The sequence below is a fragment of the Athene noctua genome, chromosome Z, assembly GCF_965140245.1.
Source record: "Athene noctua chromosome Z, bAthNoc1.hap1.1, whole genome shotgun sequence".
Lineage (NCBI taxonomy): Eukaryota > Metazoa > Chordata > Aves > Strigiformes > Strigidae > Athene > Athene noctua.
The window spans coordinates 63,551,786-63,570,257 of NC_134077.1; the positions used below are offsets into that span (position 1 = coordinate 63,551,786).

Consider the following 18,472-nt stretch of genomic DNA (forward strand, 5'->3'; position numbering starts at 1 on the left):
ATCAAGATAATTTTGCTAAACTGGGAGCTTTTGGGAAAAAGAAGCATAGCAATACAAGGATGTAGAAGTGGTGACTTGTTTCTAATGCCACAACATTCTTGAAATAGTGACTTGCATGTCAGAATCTGGTATAGCTGATGAACGATAATGGGTCATAAAGCAAGTCAAGAACTAGAAAAATGTAACCTCCAGTGTATAGATGAAATACAGAGGAAATGAGTGTTTAGGAGAGTTGTAAAAGCTGCAAGCTGAAACGTCAGAGAGAGAAGGATAAACAGGGCAGGATGGCAATATATTTTAAGTCACTCTTCCAAACCTGTTCTGACTCAACTGTGATTAATGGCACATGACACTTTGCAGGCAGGTGACTCTGTTAGAAGTCTTATGGCCTGAAGGAAACCATGGATAAATGCCCTAAGAAATAGATTTTTAAAACTGGTTCCTCCTTTCATGTCCAACTGTATTTTCAGTAACAGCTTGGGCCAGACTGTTTGAGGCTCTGATATGTGAATGAATATGCGTACAATTTAAGTGCTGAAGTCAACAGAAAGCTTCTTAGCGATACTGATATGAACCAAATTGCTCCCACATCCCATTTGGAAGTGAAATTGCTCACAGCAATCAAATTACCCACACCAGAATTGCTGCTGGCTTTCTGAAGTTTGAAGAAAATCCTCCAGCTGGAAGCCAGAGGCATCTGCAAGACTCCTGAGTGACTTTGGGTGGGAGTTCCCTTATGATTAGCTTTGGAGAAGTCTAGGACTGACCACAATATGTTTAAAAAATATTATTTCGCCTCTATAGACAAAGTGGTAATGTTATGTCAAGTGAAATAAGGCTAATTTTCAAGCTTGAACAAAACCACCCTACAATCTTTCTGGTACAACCAAAATAGAGTTTCATCCTGATGTAATTCGTATCAGTGGCCAATTAAACTCTAATGTATCCAGAACTATTTTGTTTCACTTTGTCTTGTCTTACATTTAATATCTATAGATTTCAGCTCAGAACACAGATTTTGACAGTGCTTATGCCTTTCCTAAGAAGTTAAAGAGCAATATAAAATTACTTCCTAGGTGCTGGTAATGTTCTCTTTCATTATCTCTTGTTTTTAAGAAAACTTCTCCAGGCTTATCAACACCTGTCAGCAGCAAGAGCAGTTTTAGAAAATGTCCTGCTGACTCTCAGTAAAGATGTGTCCTTACATGAGTCAAGACATCAAGATCCAATACATGCATGGTCCTATACTACAGACTATACAGCACAGTGATATCAACACAGTCTATAATGATGAGATTAACAGACACCAAATTCTGATTCCAAACAACTTCCAGTTACTGTGCTGGCACAGGACATCCTGAAGTAACTAGAGGGAAAGTACTAGAGGAAAAAAGACCATACATTTACAAAGCTGTGTGAAGAGGTTTTGCATCTAGATAAGTCTCCACATAATTTCTGGATATGTTTGCTTTCTAATTATGCTCACTTCATTCTCACACTCTAATTCCTTTTTTTTTTTATTATCAGATGTTATTGCATTAAGCATTGCACATTAACTTACTATGATTTGATGGCCATTTCGTTGTTAATGCCTTCTGGGTAACTCTGGCAACCTACACAGCTGTAAAGTTCATCTACTCTGACAAAGTCACTAGGATATTACACATTTGCAGACTGAAGCAATAGTGCGTGTTACTCTTCTCCTAAGATTGTTCTAAGTAGAATAATCAAAAATATATTAAAAGGTTGGATAATCGCACCTCTGATGGTAAAACAAAAAAAAAAGTGCTTATATTAGAAGGAAAATCATATTTATTGTCATGTACTTTAACAGGTTTTATGAGATGGTATATTTTCCAGGCATAACTCTGTTCCTGGATCTCTTCCCATATGCAGCTTTTTAAAATTTGCTGTTCAATTATTAACATTATTTGTATGAAAATAGGCTACTAGTACTTAAAAAAATATCTCTGCCCTCATTACTCTCTTATTCCCTGTGTAGCATCTCAGCTTGTGATTTATGTCTTTGTCATAATTTCAACATGATTTTAATCTCTAGTTACAAATATAGTTGACACTTGCTGTGGACGCAGTAGCAGAAGATAAATACCCATGAAGAAAATGATGATTTAAGCAAATATCTTCTGTATCACAGAAGAATCCAATATACAGTAATGCTAGTAGGTAGGAAAAAAACTTCTGGGAGAGGACTGATTCTGCTGTGACACTGCTAAAATTTTCCATTATGGATGTACATTGTCTTTGTAGGTAGGTTTCATAAAACTGCTAGAGATTATTCTCCTCTCAGAAAAGGCACTGAATCTGTGCCCCTGACCATACATACAGCCACGTCCTTCTCTATACATTTTGTCTTTATACTGAAAGGGAAAGGGCTGTACTTTCTGAATCAGCAACCACTGTCTACACCTGTGGGGCCTCCCCATGTACAGCTGAGAGAACCCAGACAGAGAAATACAAAATAATTTATGTTTGTATAATAATTAGTCCCTTTCACACAATGTCAGTGCAGGTGGCCATGCAGGGTTGTAAAGAAAAAGTATAGAGCTTTCATATCCTTCTTCCTTGAAAGAGACTGGACATCAGTCTAACTGCAAGAGAGTGTCTAGTGTCTGTGTTGAGAGGGCAACAGAATTACTGAATTTACTTCTTTGTGAGCCACGAGGAAAAAAGATACTGTATTTTTCTTTCATTAATCCCACTAAGAGTAATTAATTAATACATTGTGACTCAGGATAGTGTTTGCACAGCTATTGCATGCTTTGCTGAAGGACAGATGACCAAATAGTGAAACTTGAGCCAAATACTCTTTTCACTTCAGAATTTGAATATAGGTGTGGTTGGCAGCACCTGAAGAAGGAAACCCGACAACCATTAAGGGCTTAAAGTGATCAGGAAGTGTAAGAAAAGCAGGACATTTGTATATTTGCAATGCAGATGCTTTTTTAGAGTGCCTAGCAGCTACCTCAGGTGACAAGAAGCTAAAGTAAGGGTCTAAGGGACTTCATACAAACCTCCACCACAAATACCTGTATAATGCTCAACATGGCTCACTTTTTGTTTTACAAGTGCCTCCCTTCCTCTCTCATTCCCCATTATACTATGCACGAAAGCATAATGAATTAAAGGTCTGGCCCTGGGTCTTTAGAGATTTCCAAGGCCTCTCTCTTGCCTCATCCCTCCTCCCCATACCAACACCATTCCTAGCAACAGCTGTAGGACTGTAACATTCAGGTAAGGTCAACATTTTTTGGTCATCATTAGAAAGAGGCAAACTGTTGTTGTAAGACTGAAGGACATTCAGTCTCTGGCTGGAATGTTTCAGCAGAATTTCTCTGGATACCTGCACTCCCAAGATGAAAAAAGAAAAATCAGAAAAAGAGTGTGCTGATATGCCCTTATCTGAAAAAACAGAGTTTGACAGGAAAAGAAGGAACTAACTGGAGTGGACTTTGAAAACTCCATCAAGGAGGAAATGAGTCAGTCCATTTTTGTATATTCTTACCAAGCATCCCCAACAGGTAGGAATGCATATCAGTTTTGTTGCATCCACATCATACTGTGTATCTAACAAAGATACCTAACAATATGTCATATTGTCCCAGACCAATATTCTTAAGCTGCTACACTTTTTCAGTTGGTATTGATAAAAGGACAAGAATTGATTGAAGCAATTAAGTTTGCCTGAGTTCTACACAAACCTTGCAGTTTCAGCTGCAACAGGAGACACCAATTTAGCAAAGAACCCCATAGAAATGTGTAGCCAGAGGCACCTGCATGGGAGACCGAGGAATTTCTCACCTGCGACCTGGCAGCTAATGGTAACATTTGCTCTCTGGATTGTTTTCACTGTGCTTCCAATATCAGCAGTGACAGCAGGCGATTCAGTGTTGATCACAGTAGCTCTTGATGCCTTTATCAGTGGCTTTCCTGTATAAAAGAAGCACCAGCTTATCAGATCAAGCGCACCGGACTTGCATGGGACACGTGGCCTGGGACACTCTGTGTGAAAGTACCTACACAGGACGGGTGAATATGGGAAAATGCTGTTGTGTGAGGCCATCTGCTCTTTATAATATGAAAGTGTCAAGACATTCCATGGGAATAACTGTCTTGGAAAAAGAAAAAGCCCACTTAGAGCAAAGGGAGAATAGCATTAAAGCCATACGGACACACATGAGAACCAGGTGAATAAACACCTGTACAAATGGAGCTGTAGCAAGATGTTTGCCTGGTACGGCAACCAAAATACCACCCTTTGCCAAAGGCCATACATAGGAAAAAGAAGACTTTATGATGGCTACAGACATATTAATAGCACAAAAGGTTTAGAGCAACATGCAAGTTGTTTCTACACATCGATCGTGTCTTCTTTAACCTACAGTGGAAACACTGGGATTGGGAAGACCAGACCATAACCAGAAAGTTTTCTCAAAATGTCTAGCGTTAAGAAGATGAGACATAAACAAGCTCCTTTCTGTCAGATAACCCATTTTGTTTTATTTAAACCCTGTAGTAATAATGTTAGGCATTAATATTGTTTAATAAATACATCTGCTTTACCTGCAGTGAACTTCTCAAACTGTTTTCAGTGTGCTTCTAGCATAAGTGACAGTGAGCAAATAGGTCAAGCTGTTCCCCTGTTGTTGTGCCTGTCTATGTGGGATTAGCTATGAAGTTATCCTCTGTAGGGGCACTGTAAAGGCATGCCTACATGACACACAACAGTTCAGAGACACTCTGAAAGGGGGGAGTGAAACAGCAGAGCTGACAGAGCTGGCTTGACAGCCCCCTGTCCCAGCCAAAATGCTATGCAGTCAGGGTGTTAGCAGGAGGGGCAGAACACCACAACATTGCTCTAAGTGGTATGGTACTTGGGTGTTTTTGACTCATTGCTGTATTTTCAAACTTACTAAAAAATCTATAAACACAGGGTTTTTTTCCCTCTACATGAATGGTCAGATACAAAACAGATTCAGATATCATCACCTGACTCCAGAAGCTGTAGTTTTAGGCTAATGTCTACCACTGGCTTGCTTTGTGTATTACTCTGGAGGTGACCAAGGAAGAAAAGAAGGTGGTGAGAAGAAAAAAATTATTTCATTGAGCTCATGTAGGGTCCTGAATATTTAACTCAGTCCTAACTATGAATTGTTCCATATAGCTCTATTTCCCAGGCTTTTAAAAGCTGTCTTTCGTCCTGTCATATCAGTTTGGTGGGTTTTTTTGTATTTTAAAATTTTTTCTTTTGGTGCTTTTAGTGCCTAAGACTAGCAAATTAAAGCATTACATTTTATTGTTGAAATATCACCAAAAGTTTTAATGCTTTGTAGCAAAGCCTGAAGAAAAGAAAGAAAAATCCTCCAGCTATCCATCAGGCTTTTGTTTTCCTGACTGGTTTCCACAGTCTCATCAAGAGATTAAAAATCTGTTAACTGTTAAACGCATAAATGAGTAGCAAATGTCTGAGAAATATGGAAGCATATTCCACTGTCTTTATTTCCATGCATGTTTTAAACTGATCAGAAAATTCTTCACTGAAGTAAGCTTTCAGCCCCACTCCTGATTCCCCTAAAGATGGCCTCAGGCTTTCAAATTTCTGGAGAAAGTACTGTTATTAGGCAAAAAACATTGTTGCTTTGTTCCAAAAACTGCTCAGTATCTCAGAGGATCACAGAATCATTTAGGTCGGAAAGGACCTTGAAGATCATCTAGTCCAACCCTTAACCTAACACTGACAGTTCCCAACTACACCAGATCCCTCAGCGCTATGTCAACCCGACTCTTAAACACCTCCAGGGATGGGGACTCCACCACTGCCCTGGGCAGCCCATTCCAATGCCTAACAACCCCTTCTGGAAAGAAATGCTTCCTAATATCCAGTCTAAACCTTCCCTGGAGCAACTTGAGGCCATTACCTCTTGCCCCATCACTTCTTACTTCATTAAAGAGGCTCATCCCCAGCTCTCTGCAGCCTCCTTTCAGGGAGCTGTAGAGGGCGATGAGGTCTCCCCTCAGCCTCCTCTTCTCCAGAATAAACACCCCCAGTTCCCTCAGCCACTCCTCGTACGACCTGTGCTCCAGACCCTGCACCAGCTTCGTTGCCCTTCTCTGGACACGCTCGAGTCATTCAATGTCCTTTTTGGAGTGAGGGGCCCAAAACTGGACACAGGAATTGAGGGGCGGCCTCCCCAGTGCCCAGTACAGGGGTCAGATCCCTTCCCTGTCCCTGCTGGCCACGCTATTGCTGACACAAGCCAGGATGCCATTGGCCTTCTTGGCCCCCTGGGCACACTGCTGGCTCCTGTTCAGCCGGCTGTCAATCAACACCCCCAGGTCCCTCTCTGACTGGCAGCTCTCCAGCCACTCCTCCCCAAGCCTGTAGCACTGCTGGGGGTTGTTGTCGCCCAAGGGCAGCCCCCGGCATTTGGCCTTATTGACACTCACACAGTTGGCCTCAGCCCATGGCTCCAGCCTGTCCAGGTCTCTCTGCAGAGCCTCCCTACCCTCGAGCACATCAACACTCCCACCCAACTTGGGGTCACCTGCAAACTCACTGAGGGTGCACTCGATCCCCTCATCTAGATCATCAATAAAGATGTTAAACAGGAGTGGCCCCAACACTGAGCCCTGGGGGACACCACTCATGACCGGCTGCCAATTGGATTTAGCTCCGTTCACCACAACTCTTTGGGCCCGGCCATCCAGACAGTTTTTTACCCAGCAAAGCGTGTGCCCATCCAAGCCACGAGCAGCCAGTTTTGCCACAAAGGAGAATGCTGTGGGAAATGGTGTCAAAGGCCTTACTGAAGTCAAGGTAGACAACATCCACAGCCTTTCCCTCATCCAATAAGCAGGTTGCCCTGTCGCAGAAGGAGATGAGATTTGTCAAGCAGGACCTGCCTTTCACAAACCCATGCTGACTGGGCCTGAGCATCTGGTTGTCCCACATATGTTGTGTGATGGTACTCAGGATGAGCTGCTCCATCAGCTTCCTGGGCACCAAAGTCAAGCTGACAGGCCTGTAATTTCCTGGATCATCCTTACGACCCTTTTTTTATATGGGTGTCACACTGGCCAATTTCCAATCTGTTGGGACCTCCCCAGTCAGCCAGGACTGCTGGTAAATGATGGAAAGCGGCTTGGCGAGCACCCCAGCCAGCTCCTTCAGCACCCTCGGGTGTATCCCGTCTGGGCCCATAGACTGGTGTGTGTCTGTGTGATGCAGCAGGTCACTGACTGTCTCCTCCTGGATTGTGGGGGGTCGTTCTCCCAGTCTCTGTCTTCTGGCTGAGGAGGCTGGATTCCCTCAGTACAATTAGTGTTGTTATCAAAGACTGAGGTGAAGAAGGCATTAAGCACCTCAGCCTTTTCTTCAACACTTCTTACCATGTTTCCTCCTGTGTCTAGCAGGGGATGGAGAGTCTCCCTGGTCTTTCTTTTGCTGTTGACATACATAGAAACATTTTTTGCTATTCTTGACTGCTGAAGCCAGATTAATTTCTAGCTGGGCTTTAGTTCTCCTGATTTCCACCCTGCATAGCCTCACAGCATCTTTGTAATCACTGTGAGTGGCTAGCGCCTTCTTCCAAAGTCCTTCTTTCCTTTTCTCCCTGTGTTGCAGCCAAAGCTCCCTGTTCAGCCAAGGTGGTCTTCTCTGCCACTGGCTTCTCTTAAGGCACTTGGGGACAGCCTGCTCCTGTGACATTAAGTCTTCCTTCTTAAAGAGCACCCAGCTTTCCTTCAGGACCATCTCCCAAGGGATTCTGTAAAGCAGCTGCTTAAACAAGTCAAAGTCAGCCTTTTGGAAGTCCAGGATGTCAGTTCTGCTGCCCTGTCTCCTGGCCTCTCTAAGAACAAAGAACACTATTATTATTATTATGATCGCTGTTCCCTAGTTGGCCTCCAACCACCACATCATCCACCAGTCCTTCTCTGTTCACAAAGAGGAGATCCAGCACCTTCTCTGGTTGACTCACTCACCAGCTACGTCAGGAAGTTCTCCCACACATTCCAGTAAGTCTCTGGGACTGGTCCTGTTCTGCTGTGTTGTGTTTCCAGCAGATGTCTGGGAAGTTAAATTCTCCCACAAAAACAAGGGCAAGCGATTGTGAGATTTCTCCTAAATGCCTATGAATATTTAATCCACATCTCTATCCTTGCTGGGTGGCTTATAGTAGACTCTCACTACAACATCTGCCCTGTTGGCCTTCTCCCTGATTCTAACTCAAAGACACTCCACCCTGTCTTCCCTACACTTGTACTCAAAGCAATCATAACAGTCCCTAACATACAGCGCCACCCCACTGCCTCTTCTTCCTTGTCTATCCCTCTTAAAGAGCTTGTACCCATCAATTGGCACATTCCAGTCAGGGGAGACATCCCACCAAGTTTCTGTAATAGCCACTACATCGTAGTTTTCCTGCTGCATCATGGCTTCAAGCTCCTCCTGTTTGTTACCCATGCTGTGTGCACTGGTATAGATGCAGTTCAGATGGGCCGATGTTTTGCCCCCTTCCCCCTTCAAATCTAGTTTAAAGCTCTCTCAATGAGCCCAGCTAACTCCTGCCCCAAGATCCTTTTCCCCCTCTGGGACAGGTTCTTCCCATCCAGTGCCAAATGGTCTGGCATCCTATATACTAACCCATGATTGAAAAATCCAAAGCCCTGATGGTAACACCATCCTTGGAGCCACAAGTTCATCTGTTGAATTCTCCTGTACTCTTCATCCATCCCTCCAAGTGAAGGGATAGAGGACAACACAATTTGTACCCTGACCCCTTAACCAGTTTCCCCAAGGACCTGAAATTTCTCTTCACTGATTTAGGACTTATTGTCGTAATATCATCGCTGCCTACCTGAAAAACCAGGAGAGGGCAGTAGTCCTTGGGTCTCACTAGAGTGAGGAGTTTAGCTCTGAGGTCCTTGACCCAGGCCCCAGGGAGGCAGCAGACTTCCCTATGAAGTGGGTCTGGTCTGAATACTGGGCCTTCAACACCCCTCAGAATGGAGTCACCCACTACAGTGACTTCTGGGGTTCTTTTTAGAACTGGTTTTAATACCCGGTCTAGAGTGACCCAGCTTTGGTGGACTTGGTCTTCCTCCTTGTTTGTCTCATTCTCTTCCTCCTTCTCTTCTTCATTCAAAAGTTCCAGGGCCCTGAACCTACTGTGACGGGGCACCATGGAGGGTGAGGGAGGTGGGGAGAGGATCTTCCTGCTTCTCTGAGAGGGGACCTGTCTCCCCCATCACTTTGTTCCCCTCCTTCTGCCTGGTAGCAAGAGGATGAGGGATTACCTGCCTTATTTGGAGCCTCCCTGCACTCCTTTTGCTTTAGGGGTGCTAGGGTGTTACTCCATCAATCAATTTCCCTTTCACACTCCCTAATAGTTCTTAATCTCATTTTGATATTTACAGCCTCATTTTAAAAGATATTCAGCTCTTTGCCTTGGATTTGAGATGGAAATGTTTAGCAACTCCCAAGTAGAGTTCAACTTGAGTCTGGGATGCTTGAATGTTAATTAATCTAAAATGGTTAAACGACAGCCTTGATAATTAATTATAACAAAAAATCTATTAGACTTCCTGTGCCACATGTATACCTAATGCTCAGTTCATTTTTCTATAGCTTCACACAAAATTGTCTCCACAAATTACATTGTACAAGACTACTGCTTTTAGACTCACTGGAGCAACAGAATAGCACTTTTGACTGATTATTTTTTAACCTTATGTTCAGCTTCTTGCTGGTGCAACACAAGAGGTTCACCATGGAGTTGCTCCTTATAAAACACTATACTGTCTGACTAGGATTCCTGATCTGCAGTAGTGTAAAAAGGATCAGTCTCTTTGTTTTTGCCTACATGTAATATGTAGCTCTGACACAGATCTTCCTTTTCCACTCTGGGGGATTCAGCTGTTCTACTCCTACGGGACAGACAAGGTCTCTTTCCAGTTGGTTTATTGATCATCAGAGCTTCACTGCTGTCCATTGCTGCGTTCTTAGACTTTCTTTATGCTCCTCTTGCCTGAAATCTTCTCTGTGTTTAGTGCAAAAAATTCAAGCTCATCAACGGCTATTCCTTCCTCTAATCATACATGGATACACCGACAGCTGATGGTCACTGCCCATACATTGAAGCCCTCCAAATGCTTCCACATTCTGGAGTAGTGAGAAGGAGAGATCTGAAAATCTGTAAGCTTTCTATCATTCCTCATGTGTTTCCTTTTGCCTTTGCAATCAATAGGTTCCTCCTTCTCTAAGACCTCTCTGCCTCATCACAGTTCTTAGCTGTCTCTTCTGTCCCTTCATCTTACTCAACAGCTCCTCATTCACATTTATTGCTCTGTTCTTCTACTATTCCTGATGTGGTTGTGAGCCTGATGACACTGCCTATCAAAGAACCTTGAAGAAGCTGGATTCATGCACTTCCTCGCATTTCCCTTGACTTCTGTTTGGGTGAGTTTTCCTTAGAATTGAAATCTAAACTAACAAAGGATATTTAGTCTGCTTTAGAACTCAACCATTACTAGAGAAATATAAACACAGGAGTCAGTTTTTTGTGAACCTCTATTTGCCAGCAATTGAAACAGTGTTAGCCATGCTTGTGCACAACGGATCAAATATGATACAGGGCTTGATCCTGCAAGGGGCTAGCTCTTCAGCTCTGGTATTTTTCAGGCTTGCCTACATCTGAATAAGTCCTTTGATCAGTCTGTTAGACTTGAAGAGATCAGCCATAGCTTTAAAAAGAAGCATAAAAATTGGGAGTCTTGGACTGCACTGTGTATATAGGCTGTGAATAACCAGGATGAGCACTGTCTTGACAACACGGCAGATGCAGCAAATGAGAAAAACCATTACTATTTTGCAGAACCCCACAAATCTCATTAACTCTGTGAAAGTTGGACTATACCTCAGGGTTTTCTAGAGTTCACACCCTGTGTTATCACCACTCATTTACCCATTTTGCCCACCCAGCATCCACAACAATCTGTTCCCCCCCAAACAATTTCTGTCCAGAATCACACAAGTGGCAGGGACCATCCTGCAATCAGAGAGCATGAACTATTACCTGCTAGAGTAACAGCAATGGAGACTGAATCAGATCCCAGGGCATTGGATGCATTGCAAGCATAGAAACCCACATCAGCTTCTATGGGTGCCAGAATCTGCAAGGAATCATCAGGCTGAAGTAGCATTCTGGAGTAAAGGAGAAAGAAAGATGTAATAGTCTTTCAGTTTGTGTAAGCATGAATACATTTACTGGGATTTTTTCAGGTTTAGGTAATTTCTTTACAGTTCAGACCTTTAGATTATATTTTTTAAATCTATTAAGAAATTTAAAGTCTCACATTGAGACTGTGAGCTGTGACTACTTAAATTAAATTTTAGTCTCATTCCCAGTTCTTCTACTGCTGATATGTGTATCAAGAGAAAGATTGCTGAGTACTATGGACTGCCCATGGTTTGTGAAACCCCCTCCTCTCCTGTGTCACTTCCTGTATGATGTTGAATGAGTTGCCTAGCCTCTCTGCCTCCCCGTTCTGCAAAGTAGGAGTAGCAATAGTGAAGAAAAAGCCAAATCATTGCAAGGGAAAAATCGTAAAACCTGATGAAGCTAGGCAGAAAGAAGTGAAGTGAATCACAGGCTTAGTCTCCAAATTATTTGATTGGTGGGCAGTTTGCACAAACTCAGTAGTCTCGTTGCTCCCCTAATAGTCAGTGAAGACAGAGAGGAATACTCAGCTCCTCCTTGGGCTGGACCAACTGCTTCTTTCCTCTGCCAGTAAGACAAGCCTACCATGATCTCAGTGGTTAAATGGTATGAATATGACCTTAGAGCTCTTATGAACTGCTTCTTTTCACAGTCTGGTTTTGAAGTGGTGTAACTCCATCAGGTCCTGACATATAACCACTTAACAAGAATTCAGTCCATGGGCTCTTGCCAATACTTAAGTACCCTTATTTTCAGCACAGTGTATTTCATTACTATTGTTCCTTTCTTTTAATTTTTAAACTGAAACTGCTGATAAAACTTACTGACAAATTACTTTTCTTGTCAGCAACTTTCAGCAGTTGCTGTACGTAAACTCTTATTTGAGGCTGTGATTGACAGTGACAAGGGTAAAAGTGGGGGAGGGACATGCCTGTAAAACACATGCAATCAAAGTCTCCTCACAGATCCTGGAATTGATGAGTTTCTTTCCACTCCCACCCCACCAATGAAAACTGTTTTCTCATGGACCAAAAGGCAGCGGATACTTGATATTGCCCAATACTGTGGGTGGTAGAAGTCTAAAACAAACCAGATTAGGGCTACCCATCAAAATCTATTATAGAAAAATATCCAGAATTAAAATTATTTTTTGACCTTTTCTTGAGTAATAATTATTATTAGTAAAAGGAAAGAACTGCTTTTTGTCAGCCAAGTTTTGCAAGTGCCTAGAAAAATGCCCATTTGCAAAACAAACATTAGTCATTTTTAAATTGCATCTTTGCTTGCACAGCAAAAAACCCCCAATGGTTCAAAGAATTCCCTCGCCACTTCTGCTTTCAAGGATCTTTTCTCTCTTACCACCTAGTCATAAACAGGGCAGACTTCTAGTTAGCCACGGCTGACAGTGCTAGCATCTAACAAATTCTTTACTTACAAAAACTAGTGTTAGCATTCATCAGTATCTCACATGTAGATTTTTTTAGTTTAACACTGACTGGTTCAATCTCTACATGGAATTTATTTCAGCTTCAGAATTTGTCCAAAATTATACCATCATAACAGTTAAATGTTGTGTGTATTCTGTCCGCATGTGTGCAAATACAGTATGTAGGCTGGTCAGTCAGTCCTAGATCAAACTAAACACCTACAACCCCCTAAAAAAGTTTTTAGAAATGTTCCCGTCACCTTCATGTTGAGGAAAGATCTTGCTTAATATTGCACCTTGTAAAACACAAGGGATCATAATTTGTTTGTTGTTAATCAACTCCACTGAAGTAAATCTCTCTTTGTCAGTTTAAGTCACCTCAAGATCCAGCACAAACATTTTTAGAAATAGAAATAGCCAGTTAGGTAACTGTTTTTTTTTTTAAAAAAAACCTCCCATGCAGCTCCATCATCCTATCTTTGCAACCCAAGTTTTAATGTCCTTCTCTAGAAACAAAGCTAAAGGCTCCTTCTTTTCAATAATTCTTTCTGTTATTTGTGTGTCACAGTTTGGCATAGCTGCGTTTCATGAAAGCAGATCTTTTATTATCCCTCTTTGTATAGAATGATTTTGGCTGGATTCCCTATTTGCTTGTAGATTGCTATTTTTGTTGGGTATTGAGTTGCTTGTCAGTGGTGAAAAAAATACCAGCTGTAGCAGTTCATTCTGTCAGCAGCATGTCTTCAGAATCTCGATTATGGACTTGAAATAATACAGCTTAATGTTTAATCAGTCTCATCTTAGTTGCTCCACACTGCATTGTATCCAAGACAAAAATGGACCTATATCAGTGATTAATTCAGACAGCATTTTGCAAACAACTAACTCTATCACTTACTGAAACATTCTGCTTCATGTCCATTTATAAAGTACATTTCTGTTTTAAAAACTTGAATTATCAAGTACCAACACGTTCCCGGTGGTGGAAACTGCAGCATATTTGGAAGGCTTACTAAACAATGCATAAATGCCCTGAAGATTTTTCACTTTTAAAATTGATTAGTAAGAAAGTTAATCTTAATTTTCTTTGAAATAAAATATTTGCCATCATTTACAGAAGTCTCCAGACTTTCATACAAATACTAATAGGCTCTGAAATTGCACCCAGAACCCCTGCTGACACTTTAACCTTAGAAGAGAATATAGACACTCATGTTAAATATTCACTCAGGCTGAATATGCAGCCTCAAGTCAAGGATCCTTTACTGAAACCACACAGATATTTTCAACTGCTGCAGCTTTTTGTGTCATACATTTTCATTCTGTAGAGTAACTGAAAACCAACACATTTTTTGGGCCTGTATTATATCTTTTTGTGACAGTACCTAGATTAAAGCTAAAGAAATTAAGTTTTTGCAAGTGAAACTATGCCATAGGAGTCATACTTTTAGGTGGATGGAACAGCTCGTGGAAGAAGTCAATAGGAATAGAGCCATTCATTGCTGTATTACTGGTCCAGACAAAATCCACAGCCACAATGCATGAAAGTGAGTGCCTTTGTCTAAGTATTTGGTACTACACAACACAGATAGCTATCACCCAACCTAAAACCAGCAGCCTACACTCTAAAAATCACAGTTCAAACCAGATACAACCGGAATCTCAGTATACTCAATAGGGCATGAATTGAGGCACCTCAGTGCATTTCTCTGACCTGACTCACCAAAAATGTCTCCCTTTGATACTAGTACAGGAAGGCCCATGTATATTAGTTTTCTTGTTCCCATTAAGACAGAGGCGGGCTGGAAACTGGTTTCTCTTCTCCATTCAGTGGCTGGCGAAGTATGAAGAAGGCAAGCTGCAGAGCTGAAAGACAGCTTGAGCATACCAAATACCACTGCATGCAGATGGCCTTGCAGTTTACAGCAGTACACTGAGAGACTGCTTAAACCGCGGTTTTCATTTACACGGTTGATTGGCAGCCAGCAAGAGCATTCTGAGCCAAAACCAGAATATCGCTGTTAAGAACCCAGCAAAACATCCACAACCCGATTTTTATATGAACTATGATTTCTAAACTTCCATTAAGCCCAAAGCTACAGATGTTGAAGCCGAGACCACTGTTCATTTCCTCCCCCACCCACCAACCTGGAGAAACCATATGCAATGAGTACAGAAGGAAGTTCATAAAGTGGAAACTGCCTCAACCTTTGTCAATGAATAATGCTACTAGCTGGCAAATAAACTGTATTACTCTGAGTCTGATAGAAATTTTGAGCACACATAGTTGCTTGATAATTCAGAAATACAACACAGCATTTAATGCTATTTCAGCCAAACTGAATGTAAAAAAAAAAATAAAAGGTTGAAAGGCACTGTAAAATGAAACAATATGAAATCCAAGCTAAAATTTCAGAAAGTGTAAGGCTGTTTTATTATCAGCTAAATGATTCTTTCTGTTGCTACACCATGGCTGTTTATAAGTTGTGAGATAAACGCAATTTTCTTATGGGTGTAGTGTCCAGCATTAACCATACATGGACTTGTAACCTCCATTCCCTTTCAAACATACCACAGAAATCACAGTCATTTCAAGTACTAAAAAAAATAAATCCCTTAATGACACAATTCCACAGGATGTAACCATTGGCAATGAAAATCTCTATATGAAACTTTTTGGGGGCCATGAAGATATTTTCACAGGAATATGGCCAAATAAAGGGGTACTATAGGCCCAGGTCTTGATTAAGACTGCATGTGATTTCCACAAGAGATACATTCTTGCTCTTACTCTTGCCTCCCCCTGCAAAAGTTAACATTTTTGTGTGAAACCTAATACACCTACTAGACTTCTAACACAGAAAGAGAGACAAGAACCAGGAACCAGTACATTAGAGAAAACAACGATTTTGGAGTGATTCAGTTGCCTAAGTGAGAAAGGAGCTAATAAACTAATTGTATAAATATGCAGAAGAAGCAATTGAACTTAAATCAAGATGATCCACAGACATCACACTGGAAATTAATTTTTGCCTTGACTCCATCTTTTATCGCTTCCCAAGCTGACCTTATGACTAAATTCAGATGTCTTAACTGAGGTCAGTATCTTGTGTGGAAAGAGCTGCTAGCATATCCTTGGACTGCTTTGTTGTACCAAGTTGGTTAAGGTAACTGCCTCTTACATTCTCTGCCTACTCTTATATACCTTTCTCACAGAACAGAACCAAACTACAAAATATGAAGTACACACATGAGAAAAATGTGTATTATCAACAGTTAAGCATACAGCTGGCATTGAAAAGAATCTTTTTTGTGTGCTCTTACACAGAAATGAATAACGTGGAGTGACAGGCAGGTAAAGGCTACTTGAAGGAAAACCAGCATAATTTTTGTGGTACACTGATAAAAGCACTGCATTTACTCAAGTTCTCAGGCTGCACCTGGGGCCAGCACACTGGAGTTTGTACAGGTGAGGACGCACAACTCACATAAGCAGACTTATGCTTAGAGATCAGTGTGTTGAGATAATAGCAGAACTGCAAGTAGCCATGAAGTATGGTTCCACATACTTCATTCCACAGCCTTTTATCAGAACTTACATGGGGAATGGTGATGTTAATGCCCTGAGGTTTATCCTGGGGAAGTTTTACACACAGATACTTGTGTGGAAGGCAGAAGCTTCACTTTCTCCATCTTCTGCTGCCACAACCATGTCAGACAGACCCTGCTGGAGCACTGTGAGAAATGCAGTTCATTATCTCCAACAGATGATAATAGTAATAGTAATAATCAATACTCAATACTCAAATATGCATCTCAAACTAGTCTTCATACCAGAAACCTCCACCTTCAGATGGGAAATTACACTAAGGCTCCCAGGCTCCAGATGGGGAGTGCTCTGTGGACTGCATTAGGCACTTACCTACTTTAGTACTTTACAAACTCTTCTTCTTACTTACTGAAACAGAATAAAGTTCCTGTTTGCCACAACAGACTGACCCAGCATCCAAACCTTGCTGAAGAATTGCCCTGTTTACCACATGTGTTAGCCCTTGTTTCTATTAAGAAATCAGACTACAGCAAAATATGGTTTTGTCCCTGGGACTGACAGGCAGTAAAACATGTAAACTGAAGAGTCAAAATATCAATTATTTTCTTAAAAGTTGAATAATATGTTTTACCTATCATTGTATTTCACCTCCTCTCCATTCTTAGCCCAGCTGATGGTGGGCTTTGGGTTTCCCACTGCTTCACAGTGAAGCAGCACACTCAGTGTGCCACTGGCTAGGACCACCGTCTGTCCCAGGTGGGTAACAACCTCTGAAGCAGAAAGCTGTTGTGCTGCTGAAATCTTTCGGAGAATGGCAGGCTTTTGACGAGGTCTGTGCAAGCCATTTGCCAGGCCTATAGAAGTGGGAAGAAACGCTTCAGCAGATGACATCCTCAGAGAACTGGTAAATCCAGAAACATGTCTGTGGAGAGGGTACTCCACAGAGGTAGAATCTACTCTTCTCCTTGATGCTTTGAGGACAGATTCCTGGTTCTCCAAGTAGCTCTTGAAAACCTCATGAGCCAGCTGCACAACAAACTGCTCAGTGTAGACATCTTTAAGTTCCTCAGGCTGTTGAGACAAATTCCTTATGATATCATCCAAGTGTTTCTGCTCTGTAACCACAGTAAATGGCAGGCTATACTCCTGGCTCTGGTCCTCCTCTGAGGATGTGTTTCTCTCTGTGGACTCCTGGGCTTCCCAGGACTCCAGATTTTCCCCTGGCCAGCGCCTGTGCTGTAGAAGCCTTGACACAATATCATCATACCACCTGCTGGTGTCAGCAAGGTGTCCTCGCTTTTCAGCCTTGCTCCCATTGAAGAGAATCCCGTTGATATGTTTCTCCTCTGTTCGCAAGGCTTCATTTAAGCTGACCTTTCTCATGGCTTCTTCCTCCATAATACCAGCTGGCTGCCCAGCAATGATCTTCTTGTTGCTTCCAATTAGTTTAATTACAAAATGCTCCTGGGCTGGCCCTGCTATGCAGGTATATGTCCCAGTGTCTGAAGGCTTCAAATGATGGATTTTCATGTACCCATAGGGTGCAATGGTGATGTGAGCTGAGCTGATGAGCCTCTTGTCATCCTTCTCCCAAGTGATCATTGATTTCCGGAACCTCCTTGTGGGGCATCGGAGAACTACGGAGGTTTTGGGCAGCAGGTAGGCATAACCACCCACAATAAAGTGTAGTTTCTTCTGCTTCCTTGTCTGGATGTAAACTTTCTTTATCGCCATAATACGTGGACTTTCCTTATGAGCTGGCCTGTTGTGTCCTGGAATATCATTAATACTATTAGTATGTGATACCGTTAAACAAAACCAGCAGTTTACTTTGGTGCTGGCAGCATTTGGCCCATTAGACAGTAATGGGAGAAACTGGCCACCAGCTGCTGAACATTAAGTTGGAGCACTCAAAACAAGAGGAATAATGAGATGCACTTTAGCAATGCAAAAGTAGTCCCTCCCAGGGTACACGCAGAAACTAAAGAGCCAGGGACTAAAGCTTTATGGAAGGGAGAAAATTTGAGCGGAAATCTAGTTCTTGTTGTTAAAGTATTTAAATGAAGATTGTTGTTTAATAAATACATTGAAAAGACAAGTGTTTACCATCCAAACTATCAAGAGCAACATGATCTTGCAGCTCACAGCAGTAAGGAAGAGTGAAAATACTGCTACATCCGGAAGTAATGTTGAACAGAACAAAACTGTCTGGACTAGGCTTGAAAACACAGTACATACTATTAAAGTGCACTAGTTCAG

At 41.8% G+C, this 18,472-nt stretch overlaps 1 protein-coding gene across 3 annotated transcripts in view; it reads right to left on the reverse strand.

Moving 5' to 3' along the window:
- Positions 1-18,472, reverse strand: part of ADAMTSL1 (ADAMTS like 1) — a 503,340-nt gene that overhangs the window by 41,165 nt on the left and 443,703 nt on the right. For all 3 annotated transcript variants that reach the window (XM_074931327.1, XM_074931329.1, XM_074931328.1), the window contains 3 exons: positions 16,845-17,985; positions 11,094-11,221; positions 3,820-3,948 (listed from right to left, as the gene is read on the reverse strand). In XM_074931327.1, coding sequence (XP_074787428.1) covers positions 3,820-3,948; positions 11,094-11,221; positions 16,845-17,985 — 1,398 coding nt within the window. The remainder of the gene's footprint in view (positions 1-3,819; positions 3,949-11,093; positions 11,222-16,844; positions 17,986-18,472) is intronic.